The 17,142-nt window shown below is 32.0% G+C and overlaps 2 protein-coding genes across 2 annotated transcripts in view; one reads left to right on the forward strand and one right to left on the reverse strand.

Annotated features, from left to right (window-relative positions):
* Positions 1-3,435: 3,435 nt before the first annotated feature.
* Positions 3,436-6,719, forward strand: LOC116424176 (MAPK regulated corepressor interacting protein 2). Its single transcript, XM_031970207.2, has 4 exons — positions 3,436-3,662; positions 4,664-4,776; positions 4,877-5,002; positions 5,078-6,719. Exons 1-4 carry the CDS (start codon positions 3,658-3,660, stop codon positions 5,152-5,154), a joined length of 321 nt encoding a protein of 106 aa, XP_031826067.1. The 5' UTR covers positions 3,436-3,657; the 3' UTR covers positions 5,155-6,719.
* An 881-nt stretch (positions 6,720-7,600) lies between these two features.
* The window catches only part of LOC116424175 (uncharacterized), a 45,257-nt gene continuing 35,715 nt past the window's right edge, over positions 7,601-17,142 (reverse strand). The window contains exons 4-6 of the mRNA XM_031970206.2: positions 10,676-10,820; positions 10,450-10,613; positions 7,601-8,239 (exon numbers count right to left, since the gene is read on the reverse strand). Of these exons, the coding sequence (XP_031826066.2) occupies positions 7,610-8,239; positions 10,450-10,613; positions 10,676-10,820 (939 nt within the window). The 3' untranslated portion in view covers positions 7,601-7,609. The remainder of the gene's footprint in view (positions 8,240-10,449; positions 10,614-10,675; positions 10,821-17,142) is intronic.

Raw genomic sequence — 17,142 nt, forward strand, 5'->3', positions numbered from 1 at the left:
ATAATGATTGTAATTGAACAACAAGCAGTAAAGTTGTAAACACAATAAAAATTTCTTTTCATAATTTTCATAAAATCTAGAAACAAATAATTACTTAAATTTAAACCGTAATAGTTCGTAATTATTAAATGGTTAACAATTTTTACAGTTTTAAGAAGACAAACGCTTATAAAAGTGATAGTTCCTAACTAATTCAATAAATAAATATTCAAATTATGCGCCGAAAATTATAATGATTGTTCTATATAAAGCAACGCAGTCTACATTTTTCTCGGTAATTATTTGGTGGCGTCATCTAACGATAAGAAAAATTTCAATCAACAACACAGACAGTAGAAAAGATAGATTGGACAATCAATATAAATTTTTGTCACGCTTTTCGGGAATTGTGTGAACCCTTACCACTCTCCTGTCGTTACCAATGTTACCAACGGAGTATAAGTAAATACAAACAAATAAATAAAAAGTATATTTTTTGCTGCAATATTAAGTTTTTCTGTACGACAGAGTGTCTGACATTCGTAGGAAAAAATAATTGTTGTACTCAAATATGTTAGAAATAACGCATGCCAATATTTTTCGAAATAGGTATCCCTTAAAAATTACTTTGGTATTTTAATTTCTGTTGTCTATGTGTAACAACAATTTGCATATGAAAGCAGCCAAGGAAATGTTTAATAATCGCCCATAAACTGGTAATTGTTACAATAAAATAGAATGTATTTAATGTAAAAATTCTTTGAGACACATTCATGCCTCAAAAATTTCTCAGTATATTCATTGCCATCACTTATATTTAACCAAATAACTGCGTTCAACGAGTACACACGTTGCCTTAAAATCAAAATGATACTAATTTTTTCAATGATAAATTATTTGTTTCTTCAGATAAATATGTAATTTATCTTCGTTTTGCTTTAGCTTTTCGATAGAATATATCATATGTGCATTTGGCCTGCGTTAGACGAGTATACACTTCATTACTTGATTTCATTGCGAGCATTATCAGAGATTTCTGAAATTAAATTTCACAGTTAACAAGTTAAATAACAATTTACATGAGAAAATAGCTTAGAGTACTTAATAACATTCCACGAGAAAGCAGTTATTATAATTATTAAATAGCACGAGGCAACAAATTTTTCAATAAATATAATATATTAGATACATCAAATCTGTTCAATATCAATTTAGTGCAATTTTCGATCCGAAGCTGCATCAAATGATGTTGAAAAATGCCAAATAGTGAGGAGCGGTAGCAAGTACCTGAGAACCTCTGCAAGCAGGGGAGATGCCTTCAATGGCGACGTAAAGCGGTGACCGTGAACATTGACGAACATCGATGACGCAGCCGAGAGAGGGGAGCTCTAATTGATAGTCACAGTCTAGGCGGAGTGAAAGCTCACAACCAGTTGCGAATTTCTGAATTATGAGGATTTTGTTCCTTCGTCGTGTATTAATAGCTACCCTTAAGATGGCCTGAACCTTCTTGGCTAGCAATAGTCTCTTTCTACCACTATCCTTGGTTAATATGAACGATTACTGAGCAGTGATGACCAATGTTGATTACTACTGACCTCTATTGACCAGTAGTCTATTACTTTTAACCATTAAATACTAAATAAAGACATTTCGCACGAAATAAAATAATTTTCTAATGGTCGCTAGTCAGTGTCAATTCACTTTAGAAATTGATAAACTAAAGTATGAATGTTGTGAACGCTCTGATGCCAGAAGACGTCCTGAACGTTCTCCCTAGGTGTTACGTTCATTTGCATTCAGGAGTATGATTGAGAACCATAGAATGATATGTGTTGGAGGAAATGTGCGCTGTCTCGTGGTGTAGTGCCGGCCTAGTTAAAGGGCACTTGGATTCAACGCAATGAAGTTAATGATGCGTTTAGTTCTTGATCACGAAAAATGATACTGTATAATCGTACGAATTTAACGATTGATGATAGTTCCGAACGACTGAACTTTTATGAATGAGCTTCAACTGATACTGCGCAATGGTGTCGGCTGATTGACCATGTAAATACCTATAAATCGATTCGAACGAATGCCCTTATAAGAATGTTCGTTTGACAAATGATTTTAACTGTTCAACTGAACGGCTTTTTTATGAATGTTGCGACAATGGTTTCGACCGCTAAACCATCTACAAAAAAATGTGTCGGCCAACCTTGTCAACGGTTGATTTACGACTCCGATTTTCGAGTTTTTCCGAATTCGAATATACTTCCCTGAAAGAGAAGGGGTGTTATGTCCACTTATACACTACGAGCGGTGGTGGAAACCTCTCCTTCATGGTGTGCGCTCCGAAAGATTATGTAATTAAGGTCGCCAAGTCTATGCTTGGCCACGCCGACTTTGAGGTGTCCCCCAACGGTACGGTTTATGATGGTTGGTATTGTCCGCGAGTCAAAGTCATAAAACCGGATAGTCGAAATCCTGGCTCCGATCGGCGCGCTGGCTGCGGAACATTTGAAAATAGAATTTACTAACGGCCATTGTGACAATACAAACAGTATATATATATAAGAATTTCGAACAAAATAATGCGACACCGAAGGATCCACTTGAGTGAAAGTTTATTTGACCGCTCGGGGACTTTCTCGAAGACCCTTAACAGTGAAAAATTAATAGATTCACACGAACGTTTACGAAAAATTTATTAAGGCGCATACCCGATATAATATAAGACCAAATATTTTAAAAAAATGTTCTAACTTGCATGGCATAGAACTATAAACGGAAAGTGTTGATTAAAGTTTTCTTTTAACGCCAAAAATGTAATCTACAGTAGGGGTGTCGAACGCGGATGTCGTGAGCTTTCTAGGGCTTTTCCCTTCACGGAGAGTTACCCTCTCTATACCTACTTTCACCTGTTATATTGAATATTACATAAAACTGATCACGCACACAGTCTCGGACAACTGCTAGAGTAGGGGTAGTAGGCGAATCGCAGATCGAGAGTCACTGGTTTAAAAGGAGGAAGTTTGACACCCTTGATGTACAGAGTAGAATAGTAGGACAATTGTAAATATCATTACAACGTTATATTTGACGAAAAATTTGTTTAATACGATCAGGTTTGATCTTATTATGTTTATTAAAAGTATAAAAATGTATTCTTAACTATTTACGTCTGCAAATTTTACCAAGTTCAATCTTTGGATCGAATATACCGTTCTAATCTGTAAAAGGCATAATAAAATGTTCACTTTTTCTACACAATTGGTACTTGAGACCATTGAACACAAAGTGGCATAAGACACCAGTCTATCCTGTCCTTCGTCGGTGGTAAAAAGCAATTAAAAGGACTCGTGCTGCCATCTATCGTTGACCATCTACAACTCTGTATCGCTTCCGGTATGCGTCGTCTGCATCGCTATGTGTGATACATCGTCACTAATTTTCTACTTTATCGTTCGAGTATTGTATTCAAGCGATTATTGTTGACAGTTCTCGTCGAAGAAAGCTTCCTGCAGCTGTTGCAAGAAACAAACGCTTGTTCTTGTCAGAGCGTCGTGACTTTTTATTTTCATAAATATTAATTTCGCACGCGGTTGTAGAAAGTGAGTGGATAATTGTAACGTGAAGCTGCAATCCTTACGGCGTGTTGCTGTTAAAGGAGGTCATCGTAGAACGGATAAAATGAGGTATTTTTCTATGAATATTACTTTCTTCGTTCCCGCGTCTCTGCATTGTCGTTTTGCGTGAATCGTTCTGCACGAAATGTTTACGACGTAAGTCGATTGATGCTCTTTTTTGGCAAATTGCCAATCGTCTAGTTTCCGTGAGAATTACAAAAGCAACAGTATTAGATGGATAGAAGGAGAAAGAGGCGGGAATCAGATACTACTGCAGTTACTGTCATGAACAAACCGCCATCTTTTCCACTGGCTGTTTCTCTTTGAAGTAGCCTTCATATTAATAATTGTTTTGCTCTTGTTAGATATGCAAATTATTTTACGATTTTTATTGCATTTTAAATTTCCTGTAATAATGTTTTATATCATATTTTGTTGGTGTTTCAGTAAAAACATGTCCCTCATAAGATATTGTCAGTTAGGAATTTGAAATACATATACGTGGCTACTGACAAGATAGATAGAGTCCCTTGCATAGTACAATTAGATTGACTTCTGTTAGTTAACCTAGTTTTAGGGACTTCCTTTTTCTATAACCCTGTTTCAAGAATGTTGGTACATGTTTATTTTAACATGTATATGTCATATAATACTATATGTAATATTATTGTTCGAAATTAAAGGTTATATTTTCTACCCCGTTTTAATAAGATGGCTGCTATTCTCTTCGACTGTACAGACTCTAGGCATAATTATGTCAATGAATTCTAATAAATATTTTTGTTTTATCTATGTCCTATTTCTTGCGCATTTTTGAACCTTCCATAATTTAAAAAATTTCATTGAATGTGATCACATTCTTTTTTAAATATTGCATAGATAAGTTTATTTTAATTTTTAATGTGAGATTATTAAATCGTAAGATCTTAAAATAGATTCGATGAACTATATTGATGTAACGTAGTTATATCGCGGCATTCTTACTGCGACGAACGAATTTTCGGCATTTTAGTTTTGTTTCTTTTGAATTTTTCAATGTCTACGATTAAAGTGGAATATTTTGATTTTAGCGGAAGATCACAAATGGCAGCGATGAATGGAAAGAGACCGTCCTCGATCCCATCGCGACATCAATCTGAAACTATAGCTCAACATTTTGATCTAATTAAATACATCTATGATTGTATGTAAAGTATATTATATATTATTATATTAAATATACAATTAAATTAAATTATTAAATTAAGCAGCATAATTTTTATACTGAAATTTTATTGTTACAGCATGGAATACAGTATCCAGAGAGCTAGATATGTGTCACAATCAACCACATAGTAATTCTTCTAATTACAGAAATGGTGCATCTGTTACATATTATCAAGAGCGAGAACCTAATCCACAATTAAAAGGTACATAATAATTAGATTATATTTATTCTTGAAAACTTATTACATCCGAATCATCTATTTCTTTTTCATTTACAGATTTTGAACCATTCAACCTTGAAGCCTGGTGGGGACAACGTGTTGTTCAAAGTATCACTAGGAATGCAAGCTCCTAGTGCCAGGCCCAACACATTGATTATAATCGAACATTCTCAAACAGACATAAGAAACAGAAAAGATAAATCAGAGCTGCCGAAGAAAACATGTTTCCTTTTTTAGAAACAATTTATTGTATACTCAAAAACAATCTATGGAAGGAGGATAGTATAGGTATAAATAAGTATCTAGCAATCAATTTTAAATCTTTTTGATAATAAAGGTAGGATACTAGTAAAGAAACAAAGAAGATGCGAAAGAGAGGGAGAGCTAGAAATCGCGCGCAAGAGAGACAGAAAGGGAAAGAGCAGGGTTAAGAATGCATACATGTTAGTATGTAATAACATTCCTCCAATCTTTTACTATATTTTAACGTAATGTTGCGTGTCGTTGGATCTCTTAAAATATCGTGTTTTTAAAAAGTATTTTACTTCAAGATCGAATTCATGCCTTTGCCTGTTTCTGATATTGTCTTTTTAAGATTTGAGAATCAAGACATTAAATAATTAAGATATATAGAGCATGCTGAAAATATTTATTTTATTTGCCAAGACAAATAAATGTAATTATAAGAGATAGTTTACAACAAATCAGATTTTCATTGTTACTTAAAGAGAATACAGATTAATAGTCTTTTTATCTTTTTGTAATAATTATTTGGATATACAATAATGAATCAAGTGTCAACGAACTGCATATGTGAACGAACTGTACGAAAGACGTACTGAAAGTTTACTCTTTAAAGTTTGCACTATATATGTATGTATTTTTCCACAGATTGCATTTTACATTTTTAATCAATTTTGCACGTATGTGTCTGTAACGATGTCGCACTTCGATTTTAAATAGATAAATGTCTTTTAATATTGTTTAAAAAAAGAATGAAGAATTCACTGACACATGTGAATATGGTTGGCTGTCCATCTGTCTTTGATAAAAGTAAAAAAAAAAAGTAATATTCGATTCTTACTCAAAATAATATGATTATTAATAAAATTTTAAATACGGTTAAACATACAATTATGTACACTTACATTATATGTACGCAAATAATGTACAGCGAGTATAATTAACCTGTAAGATTCATCTGATAATGTTTCTAAATGATAAACTACAATAACGACTAATATCTTTTTAAATATGCGGTCGTCTTCACCAGTTGCTCGTAGCGGTATTTTTTTACGTACAATTAAATGATAAAAAGTATTATTACGATTATATGAAACCTAGTTCGATGCTGTTACACGTTACGAACATCGTTGTAATGTTAGGCATTCATGTATCTCCGAGAACGATAGGTATTGCTATGTGCAGTTACTAACTCAATATCCGGATGCAATCGAATAGTTCATCACTTGTACGGAACTGTGGGTGTTTATCGATCATGTTTCGGGCTTGATTTAACGCGTTGAATTTTAGAGTCTTGACGGTTCGTTCCAAATTACAGAGACTTCTCTCTATTGCACGTTTTTCGCTATTGAGCATCTGTTTAATTCGAAAAGTTTCTACATTTTGTACCAATCATTCTAGAAAAATTGATGTACGTTTTTAAGATTATTATATGAAATACAAGTATCTAAACAACTGTCTTTTTAAGAATATCTTTACAATTCATAACACGAAGCTTCTATTACTATAAATTAGGTTTAAAATTAGCTGGCTATGATAATGATAATAACAAAATGCATAGCAAAATTTATATGAAAAAATAAATCGAAATTATAGACTGAAAATTTGTCCAAAATGTATAAATTATACTTAGATTTTTTTATTAATGCAATGAAAGGACTATTAGTCGACTACGATTCAACAGAATGCATATTTTTTTTAATCCATTGTCTCAAAAAAAGAGTTTCATATAAAACAATCTTTTCTATGTTTGTGATTTATTTTTTCATGAAAAATCATCTGCTTGTTGTTATACCGCCGGTTATAGAACATCTTGTATATATAATATTCATAAACATGTGGACACTTGGTACATATCAAGATTTTTATTATAAAGATGTACGCGTTTTCAGTTGTATGTATAATTAACACTAATCAATACTATTTGAATTGAAAATCCATTTTAATAGACATAATATAAGTATAGTATTTCAATTATATTTAACTCAAAACATTCAAGCATTTATTTTAATATACAAATCTTTTGCTATTTTTTCTATTCTTGTCAAATGTTTATATGTAACAGGAAAAGATTTTACTAATGTTAATTAATCCTTTTCCTTATGCTATACTCTGATTAAATACAAAATCTAAGATCATCCGAAGAGATTCATTTATAATACATTTTATATGTTTTCAGAGAATATATAAGTGCCCAAATATTTATAGATTTTAACGTACTTTATGTATATATAATTATTCCTGAAAATGTTAAACTAATAATTAGTACGATTATTTTTAGTACTAATGTTTTGTTACTAGACTGTTTTTCTTTTAACGATAAAATCTGATGGAATATTTGAATGTCTAAAATATGACTTCTGTAATTTGATCTACAAATTTATAAATTTGTTTACTTACCGTGACACCAGCGTTTAAGCGTAGAAATGATTTTACTCCGATCACTGCCGTTTGGGTAGATCTATTCAAAGTTTTTAGTCTTATCGTTTGTGTGCCACATGGCACGCCAGTTCGTTTTACGTTCACGGATGCGTATATATTTTTAAAAAATATTATAATTCGGTCTAACAGCGCTTTTTCATATTCGGTCTCGTCATCAATGAATTCCATTTGAACCATAGTCTCGCTGTTATTTAATATGACAGGATATTTTAATTTCATTTCTCTGTTAGATGATAATTTGAAAATATACTCTTCGTACAACCGACCATTTGAATGCGATTCTATGCAGAATACTCGACCGCAAGTATTCATTGTTTTATTTTCATTAGAATGTTTACTATCCCGATTTTCATTACGATCTGACTCAGATAATGAGTTTAAGTCTTTATTTTCTGTGTGATTTTCAAGGAACGTCAACCTGTCAGGTAAGCTGCTACTACAATTTCTTGTAATTATTTCCGTTTCCTGCGAAGCGAGACAGTTTTGATGATCGATTCCTTCCTCCGGGACTTCGTTATGCGTTTGCCACTGTATCTGGAATTTTTTAAGAACCAATTTATAAAACAAATTAAAGTTTTAATAAGTTTTATAAAATAAGATGATGTAGGGTACATGCATTATTTATCACTAATTAAAGAATTTCTTTGAGTTTTAATGCGTTTACTTTTAAAATCATGCTTATCATAGAAAACTGACATTTTACATAATTACATAGTAGTTTTGGTTTTAAAATACAGCTTATTTTAAATAAAATCATTAGATAATTAATGAGTTACATATTAACAAACAGTTCATGTTTTATGGTTTTGCACACTTTTAACAATTAGTATTAAAATAGTTTTATAGATTATCGTCTTGTCTTTTTATATTTTCATAACATTTTTTATCCTTACCTTCTTTTTTTAACTCTTTCTTGTTGTGCTGTTAATTTAATTTCTCTTGTTTTGTTGTAATTTTATTCTTTTCTCGCTTTATTTTCAAAAATATGATTCATGCTGCCAACACGCGATTATGATTCTCGTAATCGGTTTAATAAAACTTACGAAAGATTGTGTAAATACTAAGCTTAAGCGGAACGAGAAGTTTTTGAAGTCTCGTTCAAGACGTTTTAAAGAAGAAAGTAAATAAAAGTGGCAAGTATCCATAAATTTCATCGAGCACGTGTGCAATATCTGTTCCGGTAACGCTATAATGTTATTGCTTTTTTCTCGGCGCACTGGCCTATTTATGGTTATGAGTACTCGAAGTAAGTGAGGTAAAATTTATATATCTGATAGTTTTCCGGTGTACGTGAATGGGAAAAGGCATTACTATTCGATAATATAATTTTGTGACACATGTTTCTGATATTAGCTTAGAAATAGGTAACCATTTTATGTTTACTATAAACCATCTCATCTTAAAAAAATTATTAGTTATTATTAGAATTACTTTCTGGTATTAACATTAGACAACCGCACTCGTCAAAATTACGTGTTTCAGTTTTCTTATTTCGCAATTATTGTGATCTTACAAGCGTTAAATATTCGAAATGATTTTAAAAATAAACAGTTTCACTTCAATACTACAATCGATATATGAAGAAACTGAAGAAAAATCTATTGTTACAATTTTCATAAAGATTACATATTTAAATGCTCGGGTTCTAGTCTTACGTAGATAAGTTGTAAAAACTCATACGTTTCATTTATATTAAAGTTCAACATCCGAAAATTGATAGTTCTTCGATTTTTGTGTGATTCAGTATTTATTTGAGTAGAATGGTTATTCTAATAAAAGTATAGTAAAGTATCGATTATTTAAGCAATGATTATAAAATACTGGATGATTAAAAACTAAACTTACTTATATATTATTTAGTTATACCACAAATGGCATAATGCATTTTACTTTTTTTATAAGTGAAAAGTAAAAAAATGTTCCTTTATAACAAATATTAAAAGTTGTGATTTTAAAAGCTTATTATTCACATTTTCATTTTAAAATATTTAAATTCTTTTTATTATATTGTTCGGAAATACTATTTACTTCTAAATTTACAGTTATGCACGTTTTTTGTGAGGAACAATAGAATCTACGGTAAACTTTACAGGAACATGTAATATTAGCAATAATTTGCACGTATTCCACTGTTGCATTGTTTTTGTGGTAGGAAAAGTTTATTGGAATCATTGATTTGAAAAACTTTGACGATCTAGAGCACGCAGTATCATGTAATATCTTCTCTATTATGATTTAAATTGGCTTCCACCGAATATTGAAAAAGTTTTGTTCGGCACGCCTTTGCAGTTCATGTAAGGAAATACGGTTTTTAATTGTATTGGCATAGTTAGGTGAAATCTTTGTTGTATTTTATTTTTAATTTATGTTTAACGTAAACAGGATCAATAAACGAACGGTCATTTCCTTAAGAATAAAGAAATATATCAAAATAGTTAAAATAGTTATACTTATTATAATATCAATAATGCTATTAAATATCAATTAATACATAATTTGGTATATGTAAATATTAGACTAACGTAAAGTAATTTAAATAAACGTATCTGTTTTTCCAATTTCTATAGTTATTTATTTTAAGAAAAGTAATTTGAATAATAATGTTCAGTGTTATTTTTCATTCTTTAATTTCTTTTAAAATTATATAATCAGTTTCAATCAAAATCTATTAAAAAATTCGCCTCCAAATGTCGAAATTGAAAACAAAAAATTGCTCTGAGAAAAAGATAAAAATATATTCGTACCTTTTTCTTAAGACTCTTCACTATTTCTTTTAAAACGGTATTCTGTTTCTGTAACAATACCAGCTCTGTTTGATCTTTTTTGGCTCTTGTGTCCCAAGTGATGTGTCTCAGGTTTTTCATACTTCCTTCGAATAAGTTTCCCGGTACGGTCAAGTTCTTCAAAGCTGTTTCAAGGGGATACATTTGACTTACATGAAGGAATCTGAAAGTGGCGGATAATACTTACCTTCTGCCGCAAGTTGACAGACAGAACTGACATCCACGTCGAAACGGTTTAAAGTTTCAAGAAGGTTCGCCAGCTCGAAAGTACGGTTTTCGTACTCGCGTCGACAGCTTTGGTACCTTCCTACCTCTTCCTCTAGTTGGATCAACTACACAAGGGATGAGATTTTAATCTTTCTAATCAAAAATATGACACGACATATAATAACGAACCTTATTAAGTGGAAAATAAGATCAACTGTGCTTATTATTAATTTTATTCTCTAACAATCGCGGCAATTTTAAACGAAATTTGTACAACATGTTTTTATTAACATTACATTTATAAAATTCAAATATTTAAAACTCATTCTTGCTCGAAAATGATAATTGTTTATTGTTATATAGTTTGTTTATTCTCCAGATGAAACATTAAGAAGTTGTTTCTAGATTAACCTGATTTTTCGTTGAATCCCTGGATGTTCCTAATATATTACGTTAACAATATTCTTATTGTTAGCTGTGAATAAATATAGTGTTGTGAGTAATTCGTGATACAAGCACATTTTTACACTTTTTGATAAATCGATATTAAATTCACATGTTTCCATTTGTATCACAAAGGAAAATTTATTTACCGTCATGCACAGGCCATCATATAAAAATACCCAAAGGAAACAGTTTTCTATTTTCGTTGTCAAGAAACATAGGTAAATGTATAACACTTTTTCTCAACGATTCGTTCAATATTTCATACTGACTTAGTTATTTTTTCCATAACGTTACCACGAGTTTTCAAAAAACACTTTTTCCCTCCATGTTTCCATTTTCCGAGCTATTCTAGCCTATTCTCTGTTTGATTTTCGCCCTGGATTTTCATTTTTCCTCTGTATTTTTGCTCTCTTTTTTCCTTCTTCATATTCCTTCCCTTTGAAAAAATAAGTCAGAAAATCTTAGGCTCGAATTACTCATCCCATCTCATCGGATTGTAAATTTGTGGTTTCAGAAATTAAAAATACTTTCTAGATAAAATCTATAAACTTCGTTACTTGGAAAGAAACTATTAAAAAAATACTAAATAAACGTGGAAAAGTGGCATCATTATCTATTTTTTCACACACACAATACAAAATTCTGCTTTTTACTTCTTCGATGATAGATCATTAATGTATCTATACAGACTAATTTAAAAAATATTCATTATATTGTGAGAACCAGACTGTAGATTGTTATGCATCTATAAAGAATTTAAAAGTGCAAAATTCTACACAATGCACATAATAAAAAAAAATATATAAAATATCCAAAGTACAGTACTTTTTATTGTATTTACTAAGAAACACTATCCGCCATCGTAATTCTGTTTTTCTGATTACATTCTTAAAAATTTGAAGTTGCATAAACATCTGCAGTCTAACGATAGCTATAGCGAAAAGACTTAACTTTTTCTTTTCTATTTCCTGCTATTGACCCAAATGACATGGTACCTTCTGCTCGACACATTTACTCCATCTCACGAAATATTCGATGGAAAGCGAGAAGAGTCATTACGAGGAATTGCCTGGTTTATTTCATCAAGCCCGACTGTAAGGCACATATTGCAGAGCATCGGGCAACGTCTCGAAACTCGACCACAACCCCCTTATAGCCTGATGAATTTCAGCGACGGACCATTAACGCTTTAACAGCCTTCATCGTGACACCTTTAGTTCCCTCAATCTAAGGTTTGCATCAGACCGAGAACGAAGACGCGATGCCGCGTCCAGAAGACGAGGTCGGACCAGATCTGGATCCCGTTAATGCCCGACGGTCATAAAACTTTCGTGTTAACTTCGTTTTACGCGGGTGGCGTTCCGTTAGAAAATTGCCGCGAGCATAGGCGAACGTGCCTGCTGAAGCGAAAAAAAAAAGAACGAAGGAGATCGATACGAAGAAACGTGGACGGGGTAAGAGGAAAGTTCAGGGATTAGCGGGACACTTTCCCTATTAATCACGCGGAACAACGGAGTCTTCTGCTTGCCAGGGTGGTTTGCAAATAGAACTTCGGATCCGCGTGAGACACAATGCAAATTTAATCGGACTTGAAGGAACTTTGATGAATTGATCGCCGGCGTGTGTGTAAATTTATCTTTCCTTCGAACGATTTAAAGAAACAGGGATTAATTACGTATTCGTTTCTTCCGTTGCGAGTTTTATTGCAGTTTCAAGTAGAATAAGAATTGTTTGATCGTCGAATTATACTGGAGTGCAACGTAAATTTTATTCTAGCGTGCTCCCCACAGTTTCATTTAGAAATGCATGAAATTTGTAATCTTTCTCAGTGAAAGAGACGACAATTTATAGGTACAAAGACGTATGTGGGGTGAATGTGAATTATTTTTAAAGAAACCGCTCACTGTAATATGGTTTCAGGAATATTTAGAGGCGTAGCGGTAACATTCCTTTTCATAAAGATCTGAATTATGCACCGAAGTCTTAAATACTAAAAAAAAAAAACAAAACTATCAGTCTCTTGCTAGTTGAATAATTGAATTATTCATTTGCAGTTTTCGATTTTAGATATGGTATGATACGGCTGCATTCAACTGAAAAGGGTTATAGTTTACTTAATATATTGTTGACCGGCAATTTTATGCAGAAGCTATCCCATATCACCGGTCATTATTCCGTAATTAAATATGTAAGTGAAACAATCTAAATAAACTCCAAAATACTTTATTTAGATATAATGAATTGAAATGAAACTTTGGACATATCTTTTAGATAACTTTGTATACTTTGCTGTTGCAATATTCTATATTGGCCTCCCTTTTAAAAAATTGCAACGAACTTCAGATCAAAAGTGATAGAAATATAAATTTTTGTTTATAATCATGTATCTTTGTTAAAAATTGTTTGGCATTTCTCGAGTCTGTATAAAAATTTCCATTTGCACTTTAATTAATATTATCAAACATGTCGGAGTCATCTAACTATTGTATCAGTTACTTATACGGATAATGTTAAAAAGTGAACTTGTGCTGTTTTGGAGTTCACGACTTCAGTTCTTCTGGTGAAGGTGTTTCAATGGGGAATATTCTGAGTGGTGTGTTTGGCAGATGTGGAAATGGAGCGAAAAACTGTTTTTAGACATTTTACCGTTCCCAAGCATCTGCATTTTTATGGCGGTCGTCGTTAAGTCTCTTTATGGTGGTATTTACCTGGGATCAGGTCAGAACACTGTAACAAATATGCTCGTATACAAATTTCTTTGATTAGTTTATCTTTGTATTTGCTTTTAGAGTCAATTTGGTTTCAGTTGTAACTAAAAATTTTATATTTTAAATATGCTTTAAACTGTAATTTCTGACTATTTAATTTTGTATTGACAACAAAGACAACTTCTTTACGAAAGAGATTACTACAGCTTTTATACGAATATTTCAGATGCAATGGATCGGAGCGTTTTAATTATTTTCTTCAAAGGAAAGTGTGTTCTTCAATATTTCTAATACCTGTAAGCAGGTTGCTCTGAAAGCAATCGGTTAATCCGTATAGTCGGAAGTAATCAATTTTCTCGTGAACTTCCCTATTATCTTTGTCAGGTCCGAAGCTATACAGGTAAATACCTGCACCTGACGTGTAGTTTCCAGTAATTACGAAAGACGTTTAGCTGACATGCTTCCGACTGCAGAGAAAATTTAGTCTGAAATTTCTTGAAATTCTCGCCAACGAAACTTCCTTTCTTACAAATAGTTTCTCTTTAACCTATTATTGTCATTTATACCCAAAATGTGCAAAACGAGTCAGACTTAAATATACAAACCGAACGTCAAATAATTGAATTAAAGAAGCTCTATGAATATGAATGACACATTAACACTAGTCAATAAATTTTGTATGTTACAGATGTTAAATATATACAGATAACAGCTATGTATCACGTTATGATTTTAATAATTATTAAGGTTTAACAGCATTAGTAATTTTACTTATTAATTATTTTCATCTTCCGCATTTTTTTCTATAGCATCATTATTTGTATGCCGAAATTTTCTTAAAAAGTCTGCTATTTTTTTCTAAGAATTACTTATTTTCGTAGCATGAGCAATGCATTTATGAAATTCTGTTTTGAATTTTGTATATCTTTTTGCGAGAATAGCGTGTTATATGAGGGTCTCGCAATTCTCTAATTGTGTTAGTACGAAACCGTGTCGCAGGAATGTGTATATCACCGAGGTTGTTTGTACCCCGCAGTGAATATTTTGGATGAAGAATTCTTAATAGATGTATTATATGCACGAATATGTAGAACGCAATAAAGTAATGATTTTAGTAAAGATCAATTTGTTGTCTTCGAATCATGTTAAACCATTATATGAAATCAGGTTGAAATGTACTGGGTAATTATTTTAAACGTCAGTGTGTATCCATTATAATTTGCAAAGAATCCAAGAGTTTAATTACATTCATTTTACTATAGTTGCCTGCAAAAGTTTTCGGATAGTTATACTTTTCGTTGTATTTTTCAAAAGTGATATGAAAATGAGTTGTCACTAATTTTAGTTAAAAAGGTGTCCCAAATAAAAGAGAATCGTATGGAAAATAAAGGATGCTCATTGTTTCATATGTACATATTTACAAAATTGTTGAATGAATCTGTTCAAAAGTTTCCGGACACGTCATTTTATCAAAGATATTTCATACTATAAAGAAGTTAACCTATTAGTTCCCATAAATTACTCTTAACCCTTTGCACTCGGAAGATTTAACATTCCATTCAAAATGTCCCCTCTGATGGAACTTCCGAGTGCAAGGGGTTAATATCTCGTTGCCATTCCGTTTGCACTAATCACGGCAGCATAGCGTTGTGGCATAGAATCTATTAATTTCGAAATAACAGCTGAAGAGATTTTATGCCATTCTTCCTTTAAAACATTAAATAATTCCGTTTTTCTTATGTTTAAATTTGCTAACGTTTTAACTCTCCCCATAAATGTTCTATTGGATTAAGATCCGGGGATTGAGCAGTTCAGGTCACAACGTTTATATTTTTCGATGATAACCACTATTTAATTACTTTCGAAGTGTATTTCGGGTCCTTGTCATGTTGGAAAACCCAATTTTCAGATATGTTACTTTCTATGTACTTCCATATTTTCTTCAATTTCTATTAGTGGACCGACCCTTTGAGCGGAGAATACGCCCCAGATTTTTGTGTCTCTTCCGCCATGTTTTGCAGTAGGTATTTGATATTTTGCGTCGTACCTTCTACCAATTGGACATCGTACATATATTGTTTTCCATCATTTACAAATAAATTAAATTTCGATTCGTCTGAGAAAGCGACGTTCTTCCATTCCTCAGTTGTCCAGTGCAAATATTTCTTCGCGAACGTTAAACAAGCCTTTCGATTTTTTTTACTGATCAAAGGTTTTTTTGCACCTGTTCAGTCAAAGAGACCAACGTTATGTAGTCGTCTTGTTGTGGTAGAACAACTAATATTAGCGACTCCTTCGCGCAATTCATGCATTTGAGAAGCTGTCTTTCTTACGTGTCCTGCAGATTTTCCTTCCACTTCGTGGTTTGTCTTCTAAACAATATCCTGCATGATACTTCTTTATAATATCACTAACAGTTGATTTCCCAATTAATAATGATGCAGCAATTTCACGATCAGATTTTCCATTTTGCAATAATGCAATGACTTTTCTCCGAGACCTCGAATGAATCAGAACATTGTACTGTCCGGAAACATTTAAGCAAGCTATTTTAATACTTTTGTAAATAAGTAGGTTTAAAATAATACACAGTATTCTACTGTTGCATTATTTTTCTATATTTGCGATATCTTTTTATCTAATACTGATAATAATTCGTTTAAAATAGAAAAATAATAATAAATAAATAATTCTTTTAAAAATAGAATTTACACAAAGAATCTATCCACAATAGGAGGTTTACCTTTTTTATTAATTATCTTTTTCTAAATTTGAATGATACGAAGAATAATTTAGTTATGATATTTGAAGAAGGTTTTATAGTTTTTCATGCACGATTTCGAAATAAAAGTAAAAGACATTTAAATGAAGTAAGGGGCTCTGAATTTTTTTCATATCCAATCTAGGTATTCCTTTTGCAGATTATGTCATGGATTCATATAATATTTTATTTATTAAAAACACGATACGGGTTCTAGGGTTAATGGCAGAATCGCAAGCAGAAGAGGAAAGGTGACACAAACACGTGGAAGTGCACATCCGAGTTCGCCTGGAATTTCGCTTGGACGCTGAATATTCAAGAGGCAACGAAAAGGTGACAAGTTCGATTCCGCGTATCAGAAAAGCGACATTTTCAAAGAGAGCACTTTTTACGATGCATTGCCTGTAAAAAAGCTGGCTACAACGTCAGACTGAATGCATATCAATTAAAAAAGTGCTTTGATGTTGGTTTACGATGCATGTAGGCACCGCTATTGCGTTTGAAACTTTTTGAGCTACTGTCATGATCGTG

The sequence above is a fragment of the Nomia melanderi genome, chromosome 7 (assembly GCF_051020985.1).
Source record: "Nomia melanderi isolate GNS246 chromosome 7, iyNomMela1, whole genome shotgun sequence".
In the NCBI taxonomy this organism is placed as follows: domain Eukaryota; kingdom Metazoa; phylum Arthropoda; class Insecta; order Hymenoptera; family Halictidae; genus Nomia; species Nomia melanderi.